This window comes from Staurois parvus, unplaced genomic scaffold (assembly GCF_062004578.1).
Source record: "Staurois parvus isolate SC_StPar_1 unplaced genomic scaffold, SC_StPar_1.0 ptg000680l, whole genome shotgun sequence".
In the NCBI taxonomy this organism is placed as follows: Eukaryota; Metazoa; Chordata; class Amphibia; order Anura; family Ranidae; genus Staurois; species Staurois parvus.
Genome location: NW_028318476.1, coordinates 1,099 through 22,003, shown reverse-complemented (window position 1 = coordinate 22,003; position 20,905 = coordinate 1,099). Strand labels below are relative to the sequence as shown.

The following is a 20,905-nucleotide window of genomic DNA, read 5'->3' as shown; positions in this document are numbered from 1 at the left end:
TGGTGTCAATGGGAGGAATAGTTCCCGATCATTGATGTCAGTGGGAGGAATAGTGCCCCATCATTGGTGTCAGTGGGAGGAATAGTGCCCCATCCTTGGTGTCGGTGGGAGGAATAATGCCCCTATCATTGGTGTCAGTGGGAGGAATAGTGCCCCTATCATTGGTGTCAGTGGGAGGAATAGTGCCCCATCATTGGTGTCATTGGGAGGAATAGTGACCTATCATTGGTGTCATTGGGAGGAATAGTGCCCCATCATTGGTGTCATTGGGAGGAATAGTACCCCATCATTGGTGTCAGTGGGAGGAATAGTGCCCCATCATTGGTGTCAGTGGGAGGAACAGTGCCCCGTCATTAGCATCTTTGGGAGGAATAGTGCCCTATCCTTGGTGCCATTGGGAGGAATTGTTCCCTATTGTTGGGGTCATTGGGAGTAATAGTGTTCCATCACTGGTGTAATTCGGGTGAATAGTTCCCCATCATCTGAGTCACTGGGAGGAATAGTGCCCCTTTGTTGGTTTCAGTGGAAAGAATCTCCATCATTCATGTCAGTGGGAGGAATAATGCTCCATCATTGGTGTCAGTGGGAGGAATAATGCTCCATCATTGGTGTCAGTGGGAGGAATAGTGCTCCATCATTGGTGTCAGTGGGAGGAATAGTGCCCTATCATTGGTGTCAGTGGGAGGAATAATGCTCCATCAATGGTGTCAGTGGGAGGAATAGTACCCCATCATTGGTGTCAGTGGGGGGAATAGTGCCCCATCATTGGTATCAGTGGGGGGAATAGTGCCCCATCATTGGTGTCAGTGGGAGGAATAGTGCCCCATCATTGGTGTCAGTGGGAGGAATAGTGCCCCATCATTGGTGTCAGTGGGAGGAATAGTGCTCCATCATTGGTGTCAGTGGGAGGAATAATTCTCCGTCCTTGGTGTCAGTGGGAGGAATAGTGCTCCATCATTGGTGTCAGTGGGAGGAATAATTCTCCGTCCTTGGTGTCAGTGTGAGGAATAGTGTCCCATTGTTGGCATCATTTGGCAGATTTGTGCCCCATTTGTGGTGTCATTGGGAGAAATAGTGGCCCAGCGTTGTAGTCAATGGAAAGAATTGTGCCCCATTGTTGGTGTCAGTGGGAGGAAAAATGCCCTATTGTTGGTGTCATTGGATGTAACAGGGCTATAAAAACGGCAAGCAAAGGGCTGCAGTGTGGAGACCCCTGAAGATAACAAGGATAGTCAACAAGTATTTATTTTCTTCGATCCTCAGCTCCATCTAGTGGCCGTAATATGGTATTTTCCTGATTCACACTATTCTTCTGAATAAAGTACGTTCAACCGGCGGAGAAAATAGTCAAATAACATTCCATTTTGCTGGCTTTTGAACAGAACGAATGCAGATACTGATTTTCAGGACAAACTCTGCAATTTTTTTTTTTTTAATAAAGGCATCTCATTAGATCGCACTGTAAAGCACAACCACTGTGCCGCGCCCCAACGCAGGGGGCGGACCTCGATGATGTCATAGGTGTGCGTATATCATCATGAACTATATACACAGGACAAGGTCTATAAAACAACATTGACAACACAAGGCTGACCTCTGTTAGTTCTACAGCGGATATAAAAAGTCTTCACACCCCCGGGGAAAATGTCAGGTTTCTGTGATGTCGAAAAACACGACAAAGATAAATCATTTCAGAACTTTTTCCACCTTTAATGTGACCTATAAACTGTACAACTCAGCTGAACATCAAACTGAAATATTTTAGGGGGGGGAAAGTAAAAATAAAAAACTAAAATAAGGTTGCGTAAGTGTTCACACCCTTACACTGATGGTTTGTTGAAGCCCCTTTTGATGTGGTTCCGGCACTCAGTCTTTTTGGGGAGGAGTCTATCAGCACGGCACATCCTGACTTGGCAATATTTGCCCGCTCTTCCTAATCCGTCAGATTGCGTGTCATCTCCTGCGCACAGCCCTCTTCAGATCCCCCCACAGATCTTCCATCGGGTTCAGGTCTGGGCTCCGGGTGGGCCATTCCAGAACTTTCCTCATCTTCTGGTGAAGCCATTCCTCTGTGGATTTGGATGGATGCTTTGGGTGGTTGTCATGCTGGAAGATGAAGTTCCTCTTCATGAAGCCTGAAGGTTTTGTGCCGATATTGACCCGTATTTGGACCTGTTCATCATTCCCTCTACCAGGACTAAGGCCCCAGTTCCAGCTGAAGAAAGACAGCCCCAAAGCTGCCACCAACATGCTTCACAGTGGGTATGGAGTTCTTTTGGTGATGGGCATATCTTTTGGAATTATGGCCACAAACTTGCACCTTGGTTCCATCAGACCAGAACATATTTCCCCGCATGCTTCCGGGAGACTTCAGATCACTGTTGGTGTTGTCACTGTTGGCGAGGTCACTGTTGGGGAGGTCACTGTTGGCGAGGTCACTGTTGGCGAGGTCACTGTTGGCGAGGTCACTGTTGGCGATGTCACTGTTGGTGAGGTCACTGTTGGCGATGTCACTGTTGGGGAGGTCACTGTTGGCGAGGTCACTGTTGGCGATGTCACTGTTGGTGAGGTCACTGTTGGCGATGTCACTGTTGGGGAGGTCACTGTTGGCGAGGTCACTGTTGGCGAGGTCACTGTAGGTGTTGTCACTGTTGGCGATGTCACTGTTGGCGATGTCACTGTTGGTGAGGTCACTGTTGGCGATGTCACTGTTGGCGATGTCACTGTTGGCGAGGTCACTGTTGGCGATGTCACTGTTGGTGATGTCACTGTAGGTGTTGTCACTGTTGGCGATGTCACTGTTGGCGAGGTCACTGTTGGCGATGTCACTGTTGGCGAGGTCACTTGGCGAGGTCACTTGGCGATGTCACTGTTGGTGTTGTCACTGTTGGCGAGGTCACTGTTGGCGATGTCACTGTTGGTGTTGTCACTGTTGGCGATGTCACTGTTGGTAATGTCACTGTTGGTGAGGTCACTGTTGACGATGTCACTGTTGGCGATGTCACTGTTGGTGTTGTCACTGTTGGCGATGTCACTGTTGGTGTTGTCACTGTTGGCGAGGTCACTGATGCGCCATATTTCCTCCACTAGGGGATGACTATCATCACTGTGTTCCATGGGATATCTAATGCCTTGGAAATTCCTTTGTCCTCTTCTCCTGACTGATACCTTGTAACAATGAGATCCCTATGATGCTTTGGAAACTCTCTGAGGACCATGGCTTTTGCTGTAGGATGCGACTAAGAAAATGTCAGGAAAGACCGACTAGAACAGCTGAACTTTGGGGTTCATCAGAGGCACTTTAAATGATGGCGGGTGTGTACTGACTCCTATGTAACATGATTGGGAATGTGATTGCTTCATTCTGAACACAGCGACATCCCCAGTTATAAGAAGACGTGCACACTAAGTCCTCCAGCACACGGGATGTTTTTAGTCCTCCTGCACACGGGATGTTTTTAGTCCTCCTGCACATGGGACGTTTTTACAGCGGCTGCTTTTGGCTTTTCTCGTTTTTTTTCTCCATCCAGTAACCCCCCCAGAATGTTATCCTCGGTGTCCATACACACAGAGACTGGAATCAATGTTTTTTAGCTGTAAAAACTCTCTAATACTGAAAACGCGGCAAAACGCAGCAAAAAGCCACAAAACCAGCATTAGTTGGAACTATGTAACTATATGACTATGGAACTATGTAACTATGTGACTATGTAGCCAGTAACCCCCCCCCCCCCAGCATGGTGGAAAAAGTTCTGAAATGGTTTCTCTTTGTCTCATTTTTTGACATCCCAGAACCCTGACAATTTTACCTGGGGGGGGGGGGGGTGAAGACTTTTTCTATCCACTGTATATCCCCCCCCCTCTTAGATTGTGAGCTCTGTGGAGCCGGGCCCTCTGCAGTGGTTTGTAGTGTAATTGTACCGTCTGCACAAACTCTTGGCGTAATATAATTCCTGTATTATAATCAGGACGATCATTTCTAAAAAAGTAACAATATAAAATGAATATTTCCCGTCCCGCACACGCACCTTCGCTGCCGATCTGCTGACGCCTGCAAACCCCTAATAGCGTCTCTTCACAGATTGCGCAATTAATCAATGAAATGACGGAGTGCCTGAACCCCCCCTCCCCCCCGGACACTTTGCCCGCATTGATTTTTACGTAACAGGCGATTGGTTTCCAGAAATATGGAGAGGTTCTATAATCTTCAGCCGGCTTAATCAATAGTAACAGAGGACCATAAAGCACGTGATTAGCGCACAACCTCCGCGTCTCCCTTATCAGCCTACATAATGCACAGCAACCAATGCGACGCGCCGAACGTTCCTCGCCACGCGGTGTGCTTGTGGCCTCAAAGTCGCCCAGTTCAGATCCAAAGCTGAAAAAGGGACGTCGGGGCACTGAGGACGTGGCTACAGACCCACATGGAAGAAAAATATATTTTACATATATTTAAAAAATATTCTTCCCAAATATATTATATATATACAGTTGCAAGAAAAAGTATGTGAACCCCTTGGGATTAGGTGGAGTTTTGCATGAATTGGGCATAAAATGTGCTCTGAACGTCATCTAAGTCACAACAATAGAAGAACACAGTCTGCTGAACATAATACTACACAAACATTAGATGTTGCCATGGTTTAATTGCACATAACATGTAAACATTCACAGTGCAGGGAGGAAAAAGTATGTGAACCTTTGGACTTAATAACTGGTTGACCCTCCTTTGGCAGCAATAACCTCAACCAAACGTTTCCTGTAGTTGCAGATCAGACCTGCACAACGATCTGGAGTCATTTTGGACCACTCCTCTTCACAAAACTGTTTCAGTGTAGCAATATTCTTGGGATGTCTGGTGTGAATCGCTCTCTTAAGGTCATGCCACAGCATTTCAATCGGGTTGAGGTCAGGACTCTGACTGGGCCACTCCAGAAGGCGTATTCTGTGCTGTTGCAGCCATTGTTTTGTTGAATGACTTGTATGCTTTGGGTCATTGCATCACCCATCCTCTGCGGAGCTTCAGTTGGCGGACAGATGGTCGTACGTTTTCCTGCAAAATGTCTTGATAAACTCTGGAATTCATTTTCCTATCAATGACAACAATCCGTCCAGCCCTGAGGCAGCAAAGCAGCCCCAAACCATGATGCACCCTCCGCCATGTTTCACAGTGGGGATGAGGTTTTGATGTTGGTGTGCTGGGCCTTTTTTTCTCCACACTTAGTGTTGTGTGTTCTTCCCAAACAACTCAATCTTGGTTTCATCTGTCCACAGTATATTTTGCCAGTAGTTCTGTGGAACATCCAGGTGCTCTTTTGCAAACTTCAAACGTGCTGCAATATTCTTTTTGGACAGCAATGGCTTCCTCCGTGGTGTCCTCCCATGTACTCCATTCTTGTTTCATGTTTTCCTTATTGTAGATGTGTCAACAAAAATGTTAGCATGTGCCAGAGATTTCTGTAGGTCTTTAGCTGACACTCTGGGATTCTTCTTTACCTCATGCAGCATTCTACGCTGGGCTCTTGCAGTCATTTTTACAGGACGACCATGTCTAGGGAGAGTAGCAACAGTGCTAAACTTTCTCCATTTGTAGACAGTCTGTCTTACCGTGGACACATGAACATCAAGGCTTTTGTAGATACTTTTGTAACCCTTTCCAGCTTCATGCAAGTCAACAATTCTTGATCGTAGGTCTTCTGAGAGCTCTTTTCTGCGAGGCATGGTTCACATCAGACAGTGCTTCTTGAAACCAGTAAACCCAAAACAGGTGTGTGTTTTTTAAGGGCAGGACAGCTGTCAGCAACACATCCAATATCATCACACTGATTGGAGTCAAGGTTGGCTCACTCCTGGCTCCAATTAGCTCTGGGAGAAGTCATTAAGCTAGGGCCTCACATAATTTTTCCTCCCTGCACTGTGAATGTTTACATGTTATGTGCAATTAAACCATGGCAACATCTAATGTTTGTGTAGTATTATGTTCAGCAGACTGTGTTCTTCTATTGTTGTGACTTAGATGACGTTCAGAGCACATTTTATGCCCAATTCATGCAAAACTCCACGGAATCCCAAGGGGTTCACATACTTTTTCTTGCAACTGTATATATATATATACTGTATATATATATATATATATGTGTGAAATGCTACAATTTGGGCTGTATTAAATATATTTCAATAAATAAATAAATATATATATATATACACTGCATGTTGAAATGCGTTTTTTATATATTACAAAAAATATGAAAACTATTTTTAAAATATATTCTTTAGATTTTTTTTTTAACATATAAAAAAGTTATTTCTACATATATTTGTAAACGCATTCCAAAAATGTAGGTTAAATGTATTTTTAAAGACATACGGTACATTTGAAAATGTATTCTTTTTTTTTCTATTGTTCTTTTTTTCCTCTATTCCATTCTATTCTATTCCTTTATCAGAGGCGCAGTATTTGTTGCCTGAAATCTCCAATTGATAGAATTGTGCATTAATATTGGATTAGTAACTCTTCATAAGAATAACATATCGCAACAAATTCTTCAGTGATGAAATCCCACTCACCTGATGTCGGAGGTACTGGGGTGGGACAGGTAGAGCCCGCTGAGCAAGGTCAAGTCCACCAAACTCACCAAAGTTTTTGGCATCTATAAAAAAAAAAATCCCCCCCCCCCATGGCTTTATATGAATGGATGTTATATTTCTGGAAAGAATAGTAAGAATTAAAAAACACGCGGAAAAACAAAATAAATGTCCTACAAGTTCAACCTCATACCCCTCATACACCTCGTACCCCTCATACCCCTCTCACACCTCGTACCCCTCTCACACCTCGTACCCCTCATACCCCTCTCCCACCTCGTACCCCTCATACCCCTCGTACCCCTCGTACCACTCGTACCTCTCATACCCCTCATACCACTCGTACCCCTCATACCACTCGTACCTCTCGTACCCCTCATACCCCTCGTACCACTCATACCCCTCGCACCCCTCGTACCCCTCATACCTCTCGTACCCCTCGTACCCCTCATACCCCTAGCACCCCTCATACCCCTCGTACCCCTCATACCCCTCGCACCCCTCGTTCCCCTCGCACCACTCATATTCCTCATACCCCTCGCACCCCTCGTACCTCTCGTACCCCTCATATCCCTCATATTCTTGCACCCCTTGTACCTCTCGTACCACTCGTACCCCTCGTACCTCTCGCACCCCTCATATCCCTCGTACCACTTGTACCACTCATATCCCTCGTACCATTCGTACCCCTCGTACCTCTAGCACCCCTAATATCCCTCGTACCCCTCGCACCTCTCGCACCCCTCATATCCCTCATACCCCTCGTACCTCTCGTACCCCTCGTACCACTTGTATCGCTCGTACCTCTCGTACCCCTCATACCCCCTGTACCCCTCGTACCACTCATACCCCTCGTATCCCACTCCTCGTATCCCTTCGTACCCCTCGTATCCCACCCCTCATACCCCTCGTACAATTCATTACCCTCGTACCCTCATACCCCTCATACCCCTCGTATCCCACCCCTCATACCCCTCGTACCTTGTACCCCTCGTATCCCACCCCTCATACCCCTCGTACAACTCGTACCCCTGCTGACTTGGTCCAAAAGACGCAGCCAACCCTGAGGCAACTTTCAGCCAGTAGAGGTGGCCTTCTTCAATTATAGTCATGCACTTGACTGACAGCGCTGTGAAAAGCAATAAAGCTCCGATTGGATGAAATCACTGCCCCTCCCTCTACCAGTGCTGTTCTGATTGGTTGAGACTGCTGCCCCTCCCTCTACCAGTGCTGCTCTGATTGGTTGAAATTGCTGCCCCTCCCTCTACCAGTGCTGCTCTGATTGGTTGAAATTCCTACCCCACCCTCTACAATTGCTGTTCTGATTGGTTGAAATTGTTGCCCCTCCCTCTACCAGTGCTGCTCTGATTGGTAAAAATTGTTGCCCCTCCCTCTACCAGTGCTGCTCTGATTGGTTGAAATTGTTGCCCCCCCTCTACCAGAGCTGCTCTGATTGGTTGAAATTCCTACCCCTCCCTGTACCAGTGCTGCTCTGATTGGTTGAAATTGCTGCCCCTCCCTCTACCAGTGCTGCTCTGATTGGTTGAAATTCCTACCCCTCCCTGTACCAGTGCTGCTCTGACTGGTGGAAATCGCTGCCCCTCCCTCTACCAGTGCTGTTCTTATTGGTTGATATTGCTGCCCCTCCCTCTACCAGTGGTGCAGTGCAGTGGATTACAGGCGACTCATTGGACAGATTCCGGTATTTAGGATCTCTCTATGTAAAATGCATTTCTTTATTTTCATTGAGTGATCACTGGAGGAAACGTATTCAGTATAATCGGTGTACCCGTATGTACAGCGGGGGGCCGTGTGTGGCCCCGACTTACCTCCTGCTGTAGGTAGTCCAGAACCTGGCGGAGTTCCCGCATGGTGTGTTCTGTGTGGTCCTCCTGTACAAACACATAATACACCAGATGATAGAAAACTGCAAATTACATCCCAGCTGGCTAAAAGTAACAAACCCAACGTGCCGCCATTATTATTATATATTAATAGTCGAGGTGTCCTGTGCCGGCAGCACGCTGGAGGTCCGACTGACACACAAAGTAACAGGCGGTATAAACAATGGACTATAGTACAGAAAATATACAAGAGGTAGTAACAGCAAAGCAAAAGTATCTGCAGGTCTGTTATTATTATAATATAATTTCTCTTGGGAATAATAAAGTATTCTGAATCTGAAGTGTTATTATTATTACTATTATTTACAAATGCATTCAGGCTGGCTAAAAAGTAACATGTGTTGTGTGTTATTATTATTAGATTGTAAGCTCCCAGGATCAGGGCCCCGTTTCCTCTTGTACCAGAATGTATTGTAACTGTCATGTCTGCCTTCATTTTGTAAAGCGCTGCGCAAACTGTTGGCGCTATATAAATCCTGTATAATAATAATAATTATTATCATGTAATTTCCAGTGGGATTAATAAAGTATTCTTAATCTGAATTGTTATTATTATTAATAAAAAATATTATTATTATTACTATTATTATTATTATTATTATTATGAATATATAATTTCCCTTGGGATTAATACAGTATTCTGAATCTGAATTGTTATTATTATTAATAAAAAATATTATTATTATTACTATTATTATTATTATTATATAATTTCCAGTGGGATTAATAAAGAATTCTGAATTGTTATAATAATAATAATATTGATAACAATAATAACAATACACTATACATGTTACTTTTTAACCAGCCTGAATGCATTAGTAAATAATAGTAATAATAATATCAATTCAGATTCAGAATACTGTATTAATCCCAAGGGAAAATATATATTTATAATAATAATAATAATATTAATAATAGTAATAATAATAATAATATTTTATTAATAATAATACCAATTCAGATTCAGAATACTGTATTAATCCCAAGGGAAAATATATATTCATAATAATAATAATATTAATAATAGTAATAATAATAATAATAATATTTTATTAATAATAATACCAATTCAGATTCAGAATACTGTATTAATCCCAAGGGAAAATATATATTCATAATAATAATAATAATAATAATAGTAATAATAATAATATTTTATTAATAATAATAATAACAATTCAGATTACTTTATTAATCCCACTGGAAATTATATTATAATAATAATTATTATTATACAAGATTTATATAGTGCTAAAATGAAGGCAGACATTACAGTTACAATACATTCTGGTACAAGAGGAAACAGAGGGCCCTGATCCTGGGAGCTTACAATCTAATAATAATAATACACTACACATGTTACTTTTTAGCCAGCCTGAGTGCATTTGTAAATAATAGTAATGATAATAACACTTCAGATTCAGAATACATTATTATTCCCAAGGGAAATGATTAATTATTAATAATAATAAAATTATTATTATTATTATTATTATTATTATTATTAATAATAATAATAATAATAATAATAACAATTAAGATTCAGAATACTTAATTAATCCCACTGGAAATGATATAATAATAATTATTATTATACAGGATTTATATGGAGCCAGCAGTTAGCACGGCACTTTACAAAATGAAGGCAGACATTACAGTTACAATACATTCTGGTACAAGAGGAAACAGAGGGCCCTGATCCTGAGAGCTTACAATCTAATAATAATAACACATTACACGTATTACTTTTTAGCCAGCCTGAATGCATTTGTAAATAATAGTAATAATAATAACACTTCAGATTCAGAATACTGTATTAATCCCAAGGGAAATGATTTATTATTAATAATAATAATAGTAATAATAATAATAATAATAATAGTAATAATAATAATATTTTTTATTAATAATAATAACAATTCAGATTCAGAATACTTTATTAATCCCAAGGGAAATGATTTATTATTAATAATAATAATAGTAATAATAATAATAATAATAGTAATAATAATAATATTTTTTATTAATAATAATAACAATTCAGATTCAGAATACTGTATTAATCCCAAGGGAAATTATATAATAATAATAATAATCCACACATATATTCCATTTTAGCCGGCCTGAATGCTTTAGTCCCTTACAAGATAACAGTCCAGGTTTGGGTTAGACTGAAATCATGTTACGTAACAACAATCACAACGACTATGAAATTATTATCATCTACGGAGACGATTGCCAAGAGGAGCTTTTGTAATAAAACCTTGAACAGGAAAACCTAACTGTGTGCCAATATTGATTAGAGCTGCAACCGACTTCTGGGAAATTCCCCGTAATATGAATTCTCCATCTATTCTATTCCGCGTGTGAAGTTCAAAGACCTCGAGGAGCCTCCCTGACCAACCTGATTTTTATTTTATTCAAGCCAGAGTAGGGAAAGAGAGATTCTGATTGGTTGTTTCAGCTTCCTTTTGCACTTTGCCCTGCTGTGCGTTGGGAGACTAACACTGTATATTAAAGCGGTAGTTCTATCACTATATATGAGAGCTTCCCGCTGTCAGTGGTTGCTAAGGAACCAGCGGGTGCTACCACCTGCCATGTCCCTAGCAACCATTGAACATCAACAGCATGTACCGTTGATACAAGGCAGGATGGATCCACCACACCATGACACCACCACCACCAGCCTGAACCATTGATACAAGGCAGGATGGATCCCCCACACCATGACACCACCAGCCTGAACCATTGATACAAGGCAGGATGGATCCCCCCCACCATGACACCACCAGCAGCTTGAACCGCTGATACAAGGCAGGATGGATTCACCACACCATGACACCACCAGCCAGAACCGTTGATACAAGGCAGGATGGATCCATCACACCATGACACCACCACCACCAGCCTGAACCATTGATACAAGGCAGGATGGATCCACCACACCATGACACCACCACCACCAGCCTGAACCGCTGATACAAGCAGGATGGATCTACCATACCATGACATCCCCCACCACCAGCCTGAACCATTGATACAAGGAAGGATGGATCCACCACACCATGACACCACCACCAGCCTGAACCATGGATACAAGACAGGATAGATCCATGACACCACCACCACCAGCCTGAACCATGGATACAAGACAGGATAGATCCATGACACCACCACCACCAACCTAAACTGCTGATACAAGGCAGGATGGATCCATGACACCACCACCACCAACCTAAACTGCTGATACAAGGCAGAATGGATCCACCACACCATGACACCACCACCAGCCTGAACCATTGATACAAGGCAGGATGGATCCACCACACCATGACACCACCACCAGCCTGAACCGTTGATACAAGGCAGGATGGATCCACCACACCATGACACCACCACCGCTAATGCGTTTTGCCGCATTTTTTCACGTTTTTCCGTGTTTGCGTTTTTTTCCTCTAGAAACCCTCTAGAAGTCCTGGGTTTTTTTCCAGCCAAAAAATGCTGATTACAGTCTGTGTGTGCATGGATCAAGGCCGTGGATATGGGGGTACCACCAATCCTCCTGTATGGGGCCCAGGCCAGCAGAGGGGCCCAGGCAGCTGGGTGAATCGGATGTGGGCAGGGAGAGTTATCAGCACAGCGGGAGGCAATTCCTGGAACCGGTCCCCTGTATGGCTCTCTCTGCAGCAGCTAAAAGCCAGTGGAAGGGAGAGGAGAAGAAGTCGGCTTTCAGCTGCTGCAGAGAGAGAACCGTAGAGGGGACCGGTTCCAGGAATTGCTCCACCCTGGTGCACCCATCACCCTCCCTGTACACCAGACATTTCCCCATACTGTCCCCACCCCTGCAATGTTTCCTTCTTCCCTCCCCTCATTCCCATTGGCTGCATACAATAGGATCCTTCAGGATGGAGAGTGGGTGAAGGGTCTGGTAAATATGTCACATTTACTAGCCCTTCCTTTCCTGAATGAACACAATGAGTGATCGGTACCAATCAATCACTGTGTTCATTCATAATTGAAGCATAATAAACGGTGTTTTTTGTGGGAATGGGAGAGGGGCGGGGGGTTGTCAGGTTGGCTATATGGGGCCCCATGGTTGTGGGGGCCCTGTCAGGTTGGCTGTATGGGGCCCCATGGTTGTGGGGGCCCTGTCAGGTTGGCTGTATGGGGCCCTGTGGTTTCTAACAGCAGCCCTGGCATGGACACCGAGGATAACATGCTGGGGAGTTTACTGGCTGTAGAAAAAAACGTCAAAAGCCAAAAACAGCCGCTGTACAAACGTCCCGGGTGCTGGAGGACTAAAAACACCCCGTGAGCAGGAGGACTAAAAACAGTATTGTGAGCAGGAGGACTAAAAACGTCCCGTGTGCAGGAGGACTAAAAGCATCCCATGTGCAGGAGGACTAAAACGTCCAGTGAGCAGGAGGACTAAAACGTCCCGTGAGCAGGAGGACCAAAACTGTATTGTGTGCAGGAGGACTAAAAAAGTCCCGTGTGCAAGGAGGATTAAAATAGTCCCGTAAGCAGGAGGACTAAAAACGTCCCGTGTGCAGGAGGATTAAAATAGTCCCGTAAGCAGGAGGACTAAAAACGTCCCGTGTGCAGGAGGACTAAAAATGTCCCGTAAGCAGGAGGACTAAAAATGTCCCGTAAGCAGGAGGACTAAAAACGTCCCGTGAGCAGGAGGACTAAAAACGTCCCGTGTGCAGGAGGACTAAAAACGTCCCGTGTGCAGGAGGACTAAAAACGTCCCGTGTGCAGGAGGACTAAAAATGTCCGGTGTGCAGGAGGACTAAAAACGTCCCGTGTGCAGGAGGACTAAAAACGTCCCGTGTGCAGGAGGACTCTCCAGGACTTCCACACGCTGAGCGCCACGTCTGACCCATAGTAGAAGCAATAACTGGTGTAGGAATTAGGTAACTTTCCAGGAAACAAGCGACAATATTTCACAGGAAATCTTTCCATCTCTTCTCGTTATTTCCACACGTTTTATCACCGCCGAGATAATGGCCGCCAGGCACGGGGATTGCACCGCGATGGTATCTGCCTGTCCTCTGGACGCCCACATATCAATCGATCAATCGGTATCTGCTGATCTCTGTCTCCGGCCCGTTATCTCCTGACAATTACCGCTTTCATTGGAACAGACCCCGATCTGCTGGCAGGACTCCCGGCGCTGAATCACCCAACCACCACTCTCGCCAAATCAAAGTATTTTCATTTTCCATTTATTTCTTTATAATGGCAAATATTATAAAAACATATAAAATATAACGGCCGGCGCTTTTATAAAAAAATCTTAAAGTGGAAATGTACTTCTTGTAACATTCAAATGATCCACTTGCACCCCATTCAGTGGCATCCCTAGGGGGGTGCGGGCCGCACCGGGTGAAACCATCACAGGGGGTGCAGGAGCAGGAAGCCGGCACAGTGACAGCTGCCCCCACCCCGGTGTAGCAGTAAAATGAGTATCCCCTCAAGATATGTACCCCCTGAAGATATGTATCCCCTGAAGATATGTACCCCCTGAAGATATGTACCCCCTGAAGGTATGTATCCCCTGAAAGTATGTATCCCCTGAAGGTATGTATCCCCTGAAAGTATGTACCCCCTGAAGATATGTACCCCCTGAAGATATGTATCCCCTGAAGATATGTACCCCCTGAAGATATGTATCCCCTAAAGATATGTACCCCCTGAAGATATGTATCCCCTGAAAGTATGTATCCACTGAAGATATGTACCCCCTGAAGGTATGTACCCCCTGAAGGTATGTACCCCCTGAAGGTATGTATCCCCTGAAAGTATGTATCCCCTGAAAATATGTATCCCCTGAAGATATGTACCCCCTGAAGGTATGTACCCCCTGAAGGTATGTACCCCCTGAAGGTATGTATCCCCTGAAAGTATGTATCCCCTGAAGGTATGTACCCCCTGAAGATATGTACCCCCTGAAAGTATGTATCCCCTGAAGTTATGTATCCCCTGAAGGTATGTATCCCCTGAAGGTATGTACCCCCTGTAGATATGTACCCCCTGAAGATATGTACCCCCTGAAGTGACTGCGCATGTGCCGGTTTCAGGCCGAAGAAGCCGATCGCCGGCTCTGTGCTAAAGTCAGAGAACGGCTTCTTCGGCCTGAAACCGGCACGTGTGCAGTCACTTCAGGGGATACATATCTTCAAGGGATACATATCTTCAAGGGATACATATCTTCAGGGGGTACATAACTTCAGGGGGTACATAACTTCAGGGGATACATAACTTCAGGGGGTACATAACTTCAGGGGATACATAACTTCAGGGGGTACATATCCTCAAGGGATACTCATTTTACCGCTACACCGGCACCGCGCCTTCCTCTCTGGAGGGGTGACACCACATGTTACCGCACCGGGTGACACCAACCCTAGGGACGCTTCTGACCCCATTCCTACTTGTGCGACTTGTCATGCATCTTTGGATGTCCAAGTCGCACGACAAGTCTTACCCCCATGTGTCCCAATGGTAACCATTCATATTTGTGCAACTTACAGTCTCAGCAACTTCAGAGTAGTTCCTGCACTACTTTGGTGCCACTTTCATGCAACTTGAAAGCCATAGACTTCAATGTAAACCCTCAAACGTTGCGTCAGAATGACTTTGCAGAAGGACAAGAAGTCACTTTCAAATTGCAGCCATCCAAAGTTGCATCAAAGTTGTGCCCCAAAGTCATGCTACTCTGGAATTATACAAGTGTGAATGGAACCTCAAATACTCGGCCTGTTCTGGCACTTTGTTTACATTTGATAATCAGTTTTTTTTTTGCTAGAAAATTACTTAGAACCCGCATTTTTTAACATTATATATATATACTATATTGCACCAAGTATTGGGCCGCCGGCCTTTCCACGAACATGACCTTCAATGGCCCCCCAGTCTTAGTCCGTAGGGTTCAATATTGAGTTGGCCCCGCCCTTTGCAGCTATAACAGCTTCAACTCTTCTGGGAAGACCGTCACGGATGGACTTATTGCACAGGTGACCACCTATCACGGGACCACGCTTGGAGTCACTGAGCTCCTGTGAGCGACCCATTCTTTCACCAATGTTTGTAGAAGCTGTCTGCATGCCTAGGGACCTCAATGGTAGAGAACTTTTCCTCATACTGACACCAATGATGGGGCACTATTCCTCCCACTGACACCAATGATGGGGCACTATTCCTCCCACTGACACCAATGATGGGGCACTATTCCTCCCACTGACACCAATGATGGGGCACTATTCCTCCCACTGACACCAATGATGGGGCACTATTCCTCCCACTGACACCAATGATGGGGCACTATTCCTCCCACTGACACCAATGATGGGGCACTATTCCTCCCACTGACACCAATGGTGGGGCACTATTCCTCCCACTGACACCAATGATGGGGCACTATTCCCCCACTGACACCAATGATGGGGCACTATTCCTCCCACTGACACCAATGATGGGGCACTATTCCTCCCACTGACACCAATGATGGGGCACTATTCCTCCCACTGACACCAATGATGGGGCACTATTCCTCCCACTGACACCAATGATGGGGCACTATTCCTCCCACTGATACCAATGATGGGGCACTATTCCTCCCACTGACACCAATGATGGGGCACTATTCCTCCCACTGACACCAATGATGGGGCACTATTCCTCCCACTGACACCAATGATGGGGCACTATTCCTCCCACTGACACCAATGATGGGGCACTATTCCTCGCACTGACACCAATGATGGGGCACTATTCCTCCCACTGACACCAATGATGGGACACTATTCCTCCAACTGATACCAATGATGTTACACTATACCTCCCACTGACACCAATGATGGGCCACTGTTCCTACCACTGACCCCAATGATAGGGCACTATTCCTCCCACTGACACCAATGATGGGGCACCATTCCTCCCACTGACACCAATGATGGGGCACTATTCCTCCCACTGACACCAATGATGGGGCACTATTCCTCCCACTGACACCAATGATGGGGCACTATTCCTCCCACTGACACCAATGATGGGGCCCTATTTCTTCTTCTACTGACAACAGGTGCTCTGTAATGTTTTTTTTTTTACTGCTGAGGCACTTTAGAAATACTTTAGTTCTTGGTTGGATCCTTGAGGAGGTGGACACAAGCTGTATCAATGTCTCCACATATTAGTCTGTAGTTCTGGAATGGGTCACTGTACTGTAAATGAAGGATTTCCATACGTCCACCCTGGTTCCAGTCTAGAAATGGTCGCCTAGTATTCTGCGTGACGTAGTAACTGACATGTGTAACAAAGTTTGTTTCTAACCTGATGGTGGATTTTTCTGGCTCATTGACACAATGTAAGTTAATGGCGGGAGGGAAGGAAATCACGTGAACATGCCATCTGTTTTGCTTTAGCATGGAACCGCGCTTCAAGGTAACTGGTATGTATTTATTTCCTACAAAACACACATCTTCCTATTGAATCCCGGGACACAAGGACATAAAACTTCTGAAAGCCCAACTCCGGGCCCAAGTGCTCCCCTTTCCCAAGAGCCCCCCCCCCCCCACACACTGTGGTTTGATTCTTTACTTACCTTTATCTGATGTCTTCTGGTTGGTTATATGGCTCATTGGGTCTTCTTCCTTTTTGGTCCTCTCCTGGTGGTTGGTGATCCTGGTTGATGCAGAGAGCGAGGTGGACATAATGACATCATGGTTGCTCTCTGCATCCATTAAGGCGCCGCATGGGGGTGGGGTTACAACACCCTGCAGTCATAGTTTGCCCTCAGTCTTCTTGAGGAGCTTGAGGACATCCTGTGGTGAAGAAGAGGTACTATGGGGGCAGCTCTGGATTGAAGGTGAGTATTGCAGCCAAAGCTGCCCACTACAATAAAGAGGTCCATGTTTAGCCTGGAGCTGTGCTTAAGGTGGCGGAAATGTTTCTCTGGTAAGAGCTCATCCAAACAATAGAATGAGAAAGATGTCTGATAGAAGTCACTTTGAGCATGGAGCAATCATCTATGCAAATGCTGATCTCCTGGGAATTTGCAAAGAATGGGGAAAAACAACTTCCTAATGAGAGAGGTCACAGGAGAAGGTTGGTAGAAAGTCAGCGACTACTCCTACAACTGCAATACATGACTGGACACCCAACCGTGAAGAGCACTGGCTAAGGAGGACCATGCCAGGTAAGCTAAGGACAGGAAACAGATGCAACAGGCATCTCCAAAACTGGACCACTGAAGCTTGGGGAGATGCTACCTAGACTGCTGCAACAGGATCAGATTTTGATGTGCACAGCACAGATCCCGTGTAACGGTGTAGAACGGGCAGAGTGGATGTGTGGTTGACCGAATGCAGAAACATTGTGATGCTATTGAGTCAGCTTGGATCAAAATGCCAAATGAAAGTTCCATCTTTGAATCCACATGAAGATTTCAGGTTGTACTGAAGGAAGCAGTAGACGTATCCAGGACTAGAGCGGTGCATCTAAATAAGTGGCCACTTAGGCTGAGTTCACATCTATGCAGATTGTGGTTGATGCATTTTCCGGGAGCATTGTGAGTTTTTTTGACACCCGTTTTTGCATTTTTTATGCATTTTGCGATTTGTGCTCTGTGTGACTTTAGCTGGTTGTTAAGTAGCAGGCGGCTGCCAGCATCCTTAACAACCAGTAAACAACATAGTCATTAAGGAGCGGACAGACACCAGTGTCCCTAACAACCAGTAAACAACATGGTCATTAAAGAGCAGGCAGACACCAGTGTCCCTAACAACCAGTAAACAACATGGTCATTAAGGAGAGGGCAGATGCCAGTGTCCCTAACAACCAGTAAATAACCTGGCCATTAAGGAGCGGGCAGACGCCAGTGTCCCTAACAACCAGTAAACAACATGGTCATTAAGGAGCAGGCAGACACCAGTGTCCCTAACAACCAGTAAACAACATGGTCATTAAGGAGAGGGCAGACGCCAGTGTCCCTAACAACCATTAAATAACCTGGCCATTAAGTAGCGGGCAGACGCCAGTGTCCCTAACAACCAGTAAACAACAAGGTCATTAAGGAGAGGGCAGACGCCAGTGTCCCTAACAACCAGTAAACAACATGGTCATAAAGGAGCGGGCAGATGCCAGCCTCCCTAACAACCAGTAAACAACATGGTCATTAAGGAGCGGGCAGACGCCAGTGTCCCTAACAACCAGTAAACAACATGGTCATAAAGGAGCGGGCAGATGCCAGCCTCCCTAACAACCAGTAAACAACATGGTCATTAAGGAAAGGGCAGACGCCAGTGTCCCGAACTACCAGTAAACAACATAGTTGTTAAAAAGTGGGAAGACGCCATTGTCCCTAACAACCAGTAAACAACATGGTCATTAAGGAGAGGGCAGATGCCAGTGTCCCTAACAACCAGTAAACAACATGGACATTAAGGAGCAGGGATGTCATTGTCCCTAACAACCAGTAAACATGGTCATTAAGGAGAGGGCAGATGCCAGTGTCTCTAACAACCAGTAAACACCATGGTCATTAAGGAGCAGGCAGACGTCATTGTCCCTAACAACCAGTAAACACCGTCATTAAGGAGAGGGCAGATGCCAGTGTCCCTAACAACCAGTAAACAACATGGCCATTAAGTAGCGGGCGGACGCCAGTGTCCCGAACTACCAGTAAACAACATAGTTGTTAAAAAGTGGGAAGACGCCAGTGTCCCTAACAACCAGTAAACAAAATGGTCGTTAAGGAGCAGGCGACCGCCAGATCCTTAACAACCAATCAGTCATCAGCTGTCAGTGGGGTTCCCCACTGACAGCTGGATGCCAATGTCCTTAACAACCAGTAAACAACATGGTTGTTAAGGAGCGGGCAGACGCCAGTGTCCCAAACAACCAGTAAACAAAATGGTTGTTGAGGAGCTGGTGGCCGCCACATCCTTAACAACCAATAAGTCATCAGCTGTCAGCTGGGTTCCCCACTGACAGCTGTATATAAAAAAAATTGCTAGCAATTAAAAAATTTAGGAAAACAATAGTGTGGGGTCTCCCTAATCCTTACAAGGCCTTTCGGGTCTGGTATGGATTTAAGGGGGACCCCATGCAAAAAAAAACAGTGTGGGGTCCCTCCCAAAATCTATACCAGACCCTTATCTGAGCATGCAGCACTGTAGGTCAGGAAAGAGGGGGGATGAGCGAGCGCCGCTCCCCCCTCCAAAACCATACTAGGCAGGGGCAGAGTGACAACTCACGGGGCCCCGGGCAATAGGGGATCATGGGGCCCCTGTGTACTTGCCCAAACTCAAAAAAGCCTAAGAAAAAGGTACCAGGGGCATCTCATAGGGCCCCCTACTGACCCCGGGCCCTCAGGCAGTGCCCGAGTTTCCAAATGGTCAGTCCGCCCCTGATACTAGGTCACATGCCCCCAACATGGAGGCCCTCCAAAGCACATTATTCCCATGTGGATGGGGACAAGGGCCTCTCCCCCACAACCACAGTACAGGGTGACTTACAACAAGGGAGCCCCCAGGTCCCAGCATCTCCCTTATGTGAATGAGTATGGGGTACATAGCACCCCTACTCATTCACAAAAAAAAGTGTCAAAAGAGAGAAAACACAACAGGTTTTGGCAAGTCCTTTAATGAAAAAAATAATAAAAAAAAAGAAGTTCCAATGTTAATCAAGATGATTCGACCCGAACAACAAAAAAAAAAACATCTCCGCACTCGACAAAGGCTCCCGCCATCTGATAGCTCTGCGGTCTGACAGCTCCTAAATAAGCAAAGGGGTGGAACCAACCGGTGATGTCACTGGGTGACCTTGCCCCCATCGTGACGTCATCAACCCAGCATGCCCGGTCGATAATGTCACGAAGGGAGCGGGGTCACCCAGTCACATCACCGAGTCGCTTCACCTCTGAGCTTATTTAGGAGCTGTCAGACGGAAGCCTTTGTCAGGTGCGGAGCTATTTTTTTTTTCCTTCAGGTTAACGGCGACGGCGGCGTTCATCGTGATTAACGTCGGATCTACTTTTTTTTTTGGTATTTTATCAAAGGATTTGTCAAAACCTGTCATTATGTTTTTACTTTCTTTTGACACTTTTTGGTGAATGAGTACTATGTATCCCATACCCAGGGGCGGACTGACCATTTGAGCACTCGGGCACTGCCCGAGGGCCTGGGGTCAGTAGGGGGCCCCATGAGATGCCCCTGGTACCTTTCATTGTCTTTTTCATAGGCTTTTTTGGGTGTGGGAGATGACACAGGGGCCCCATGATCCCCTATTGCTCGGGGGCCCCATGAGTTGTCAGTCCACCCCTGCCCATACCCATTCACATGGGGAGGGCAGGATTTGGGGTCTCCCTTGTTACATTTTGGCGTGGGGTTCCCCTTATATTCCATACCAGA

General features: G+C 45.4%; 1 protein-coding gene across 1 annotated transcript in view; it reads right to left on the bottom strand.

Annotated features, from left to right (window-relative positions):
- Positions 1-17,236, bottom strand: part of LOC149447606 (phospholipase B1, membrane-associated-like) — a gene marked incomplete at its 3' end in the record, with an annotated part of 43,525 nt that extends 26,289 nt beyond the window's left edge. Inside the window, exons 1-3 of the mRNA XM_089652330.1 lie at positions 17,098-17,236; positions 8,415-8,512; positions 6,568-6,650 (exon numbers count right to left, since the gene is read on the bottom strand). Of these exons, the coding sequence (XP_089508456.1) occupies positions 6,568-6,650; positions 8,415-8,512; positions 17,098-17,236 (320 nt within the window). The remainder of the gene's footprint in view (positions 1-6,567; positions 6,651-8,414; positions 8,513-17,097) is intronic.
- Positions 17,237-20,905: the final 3,669 nt, after the last annotated feature.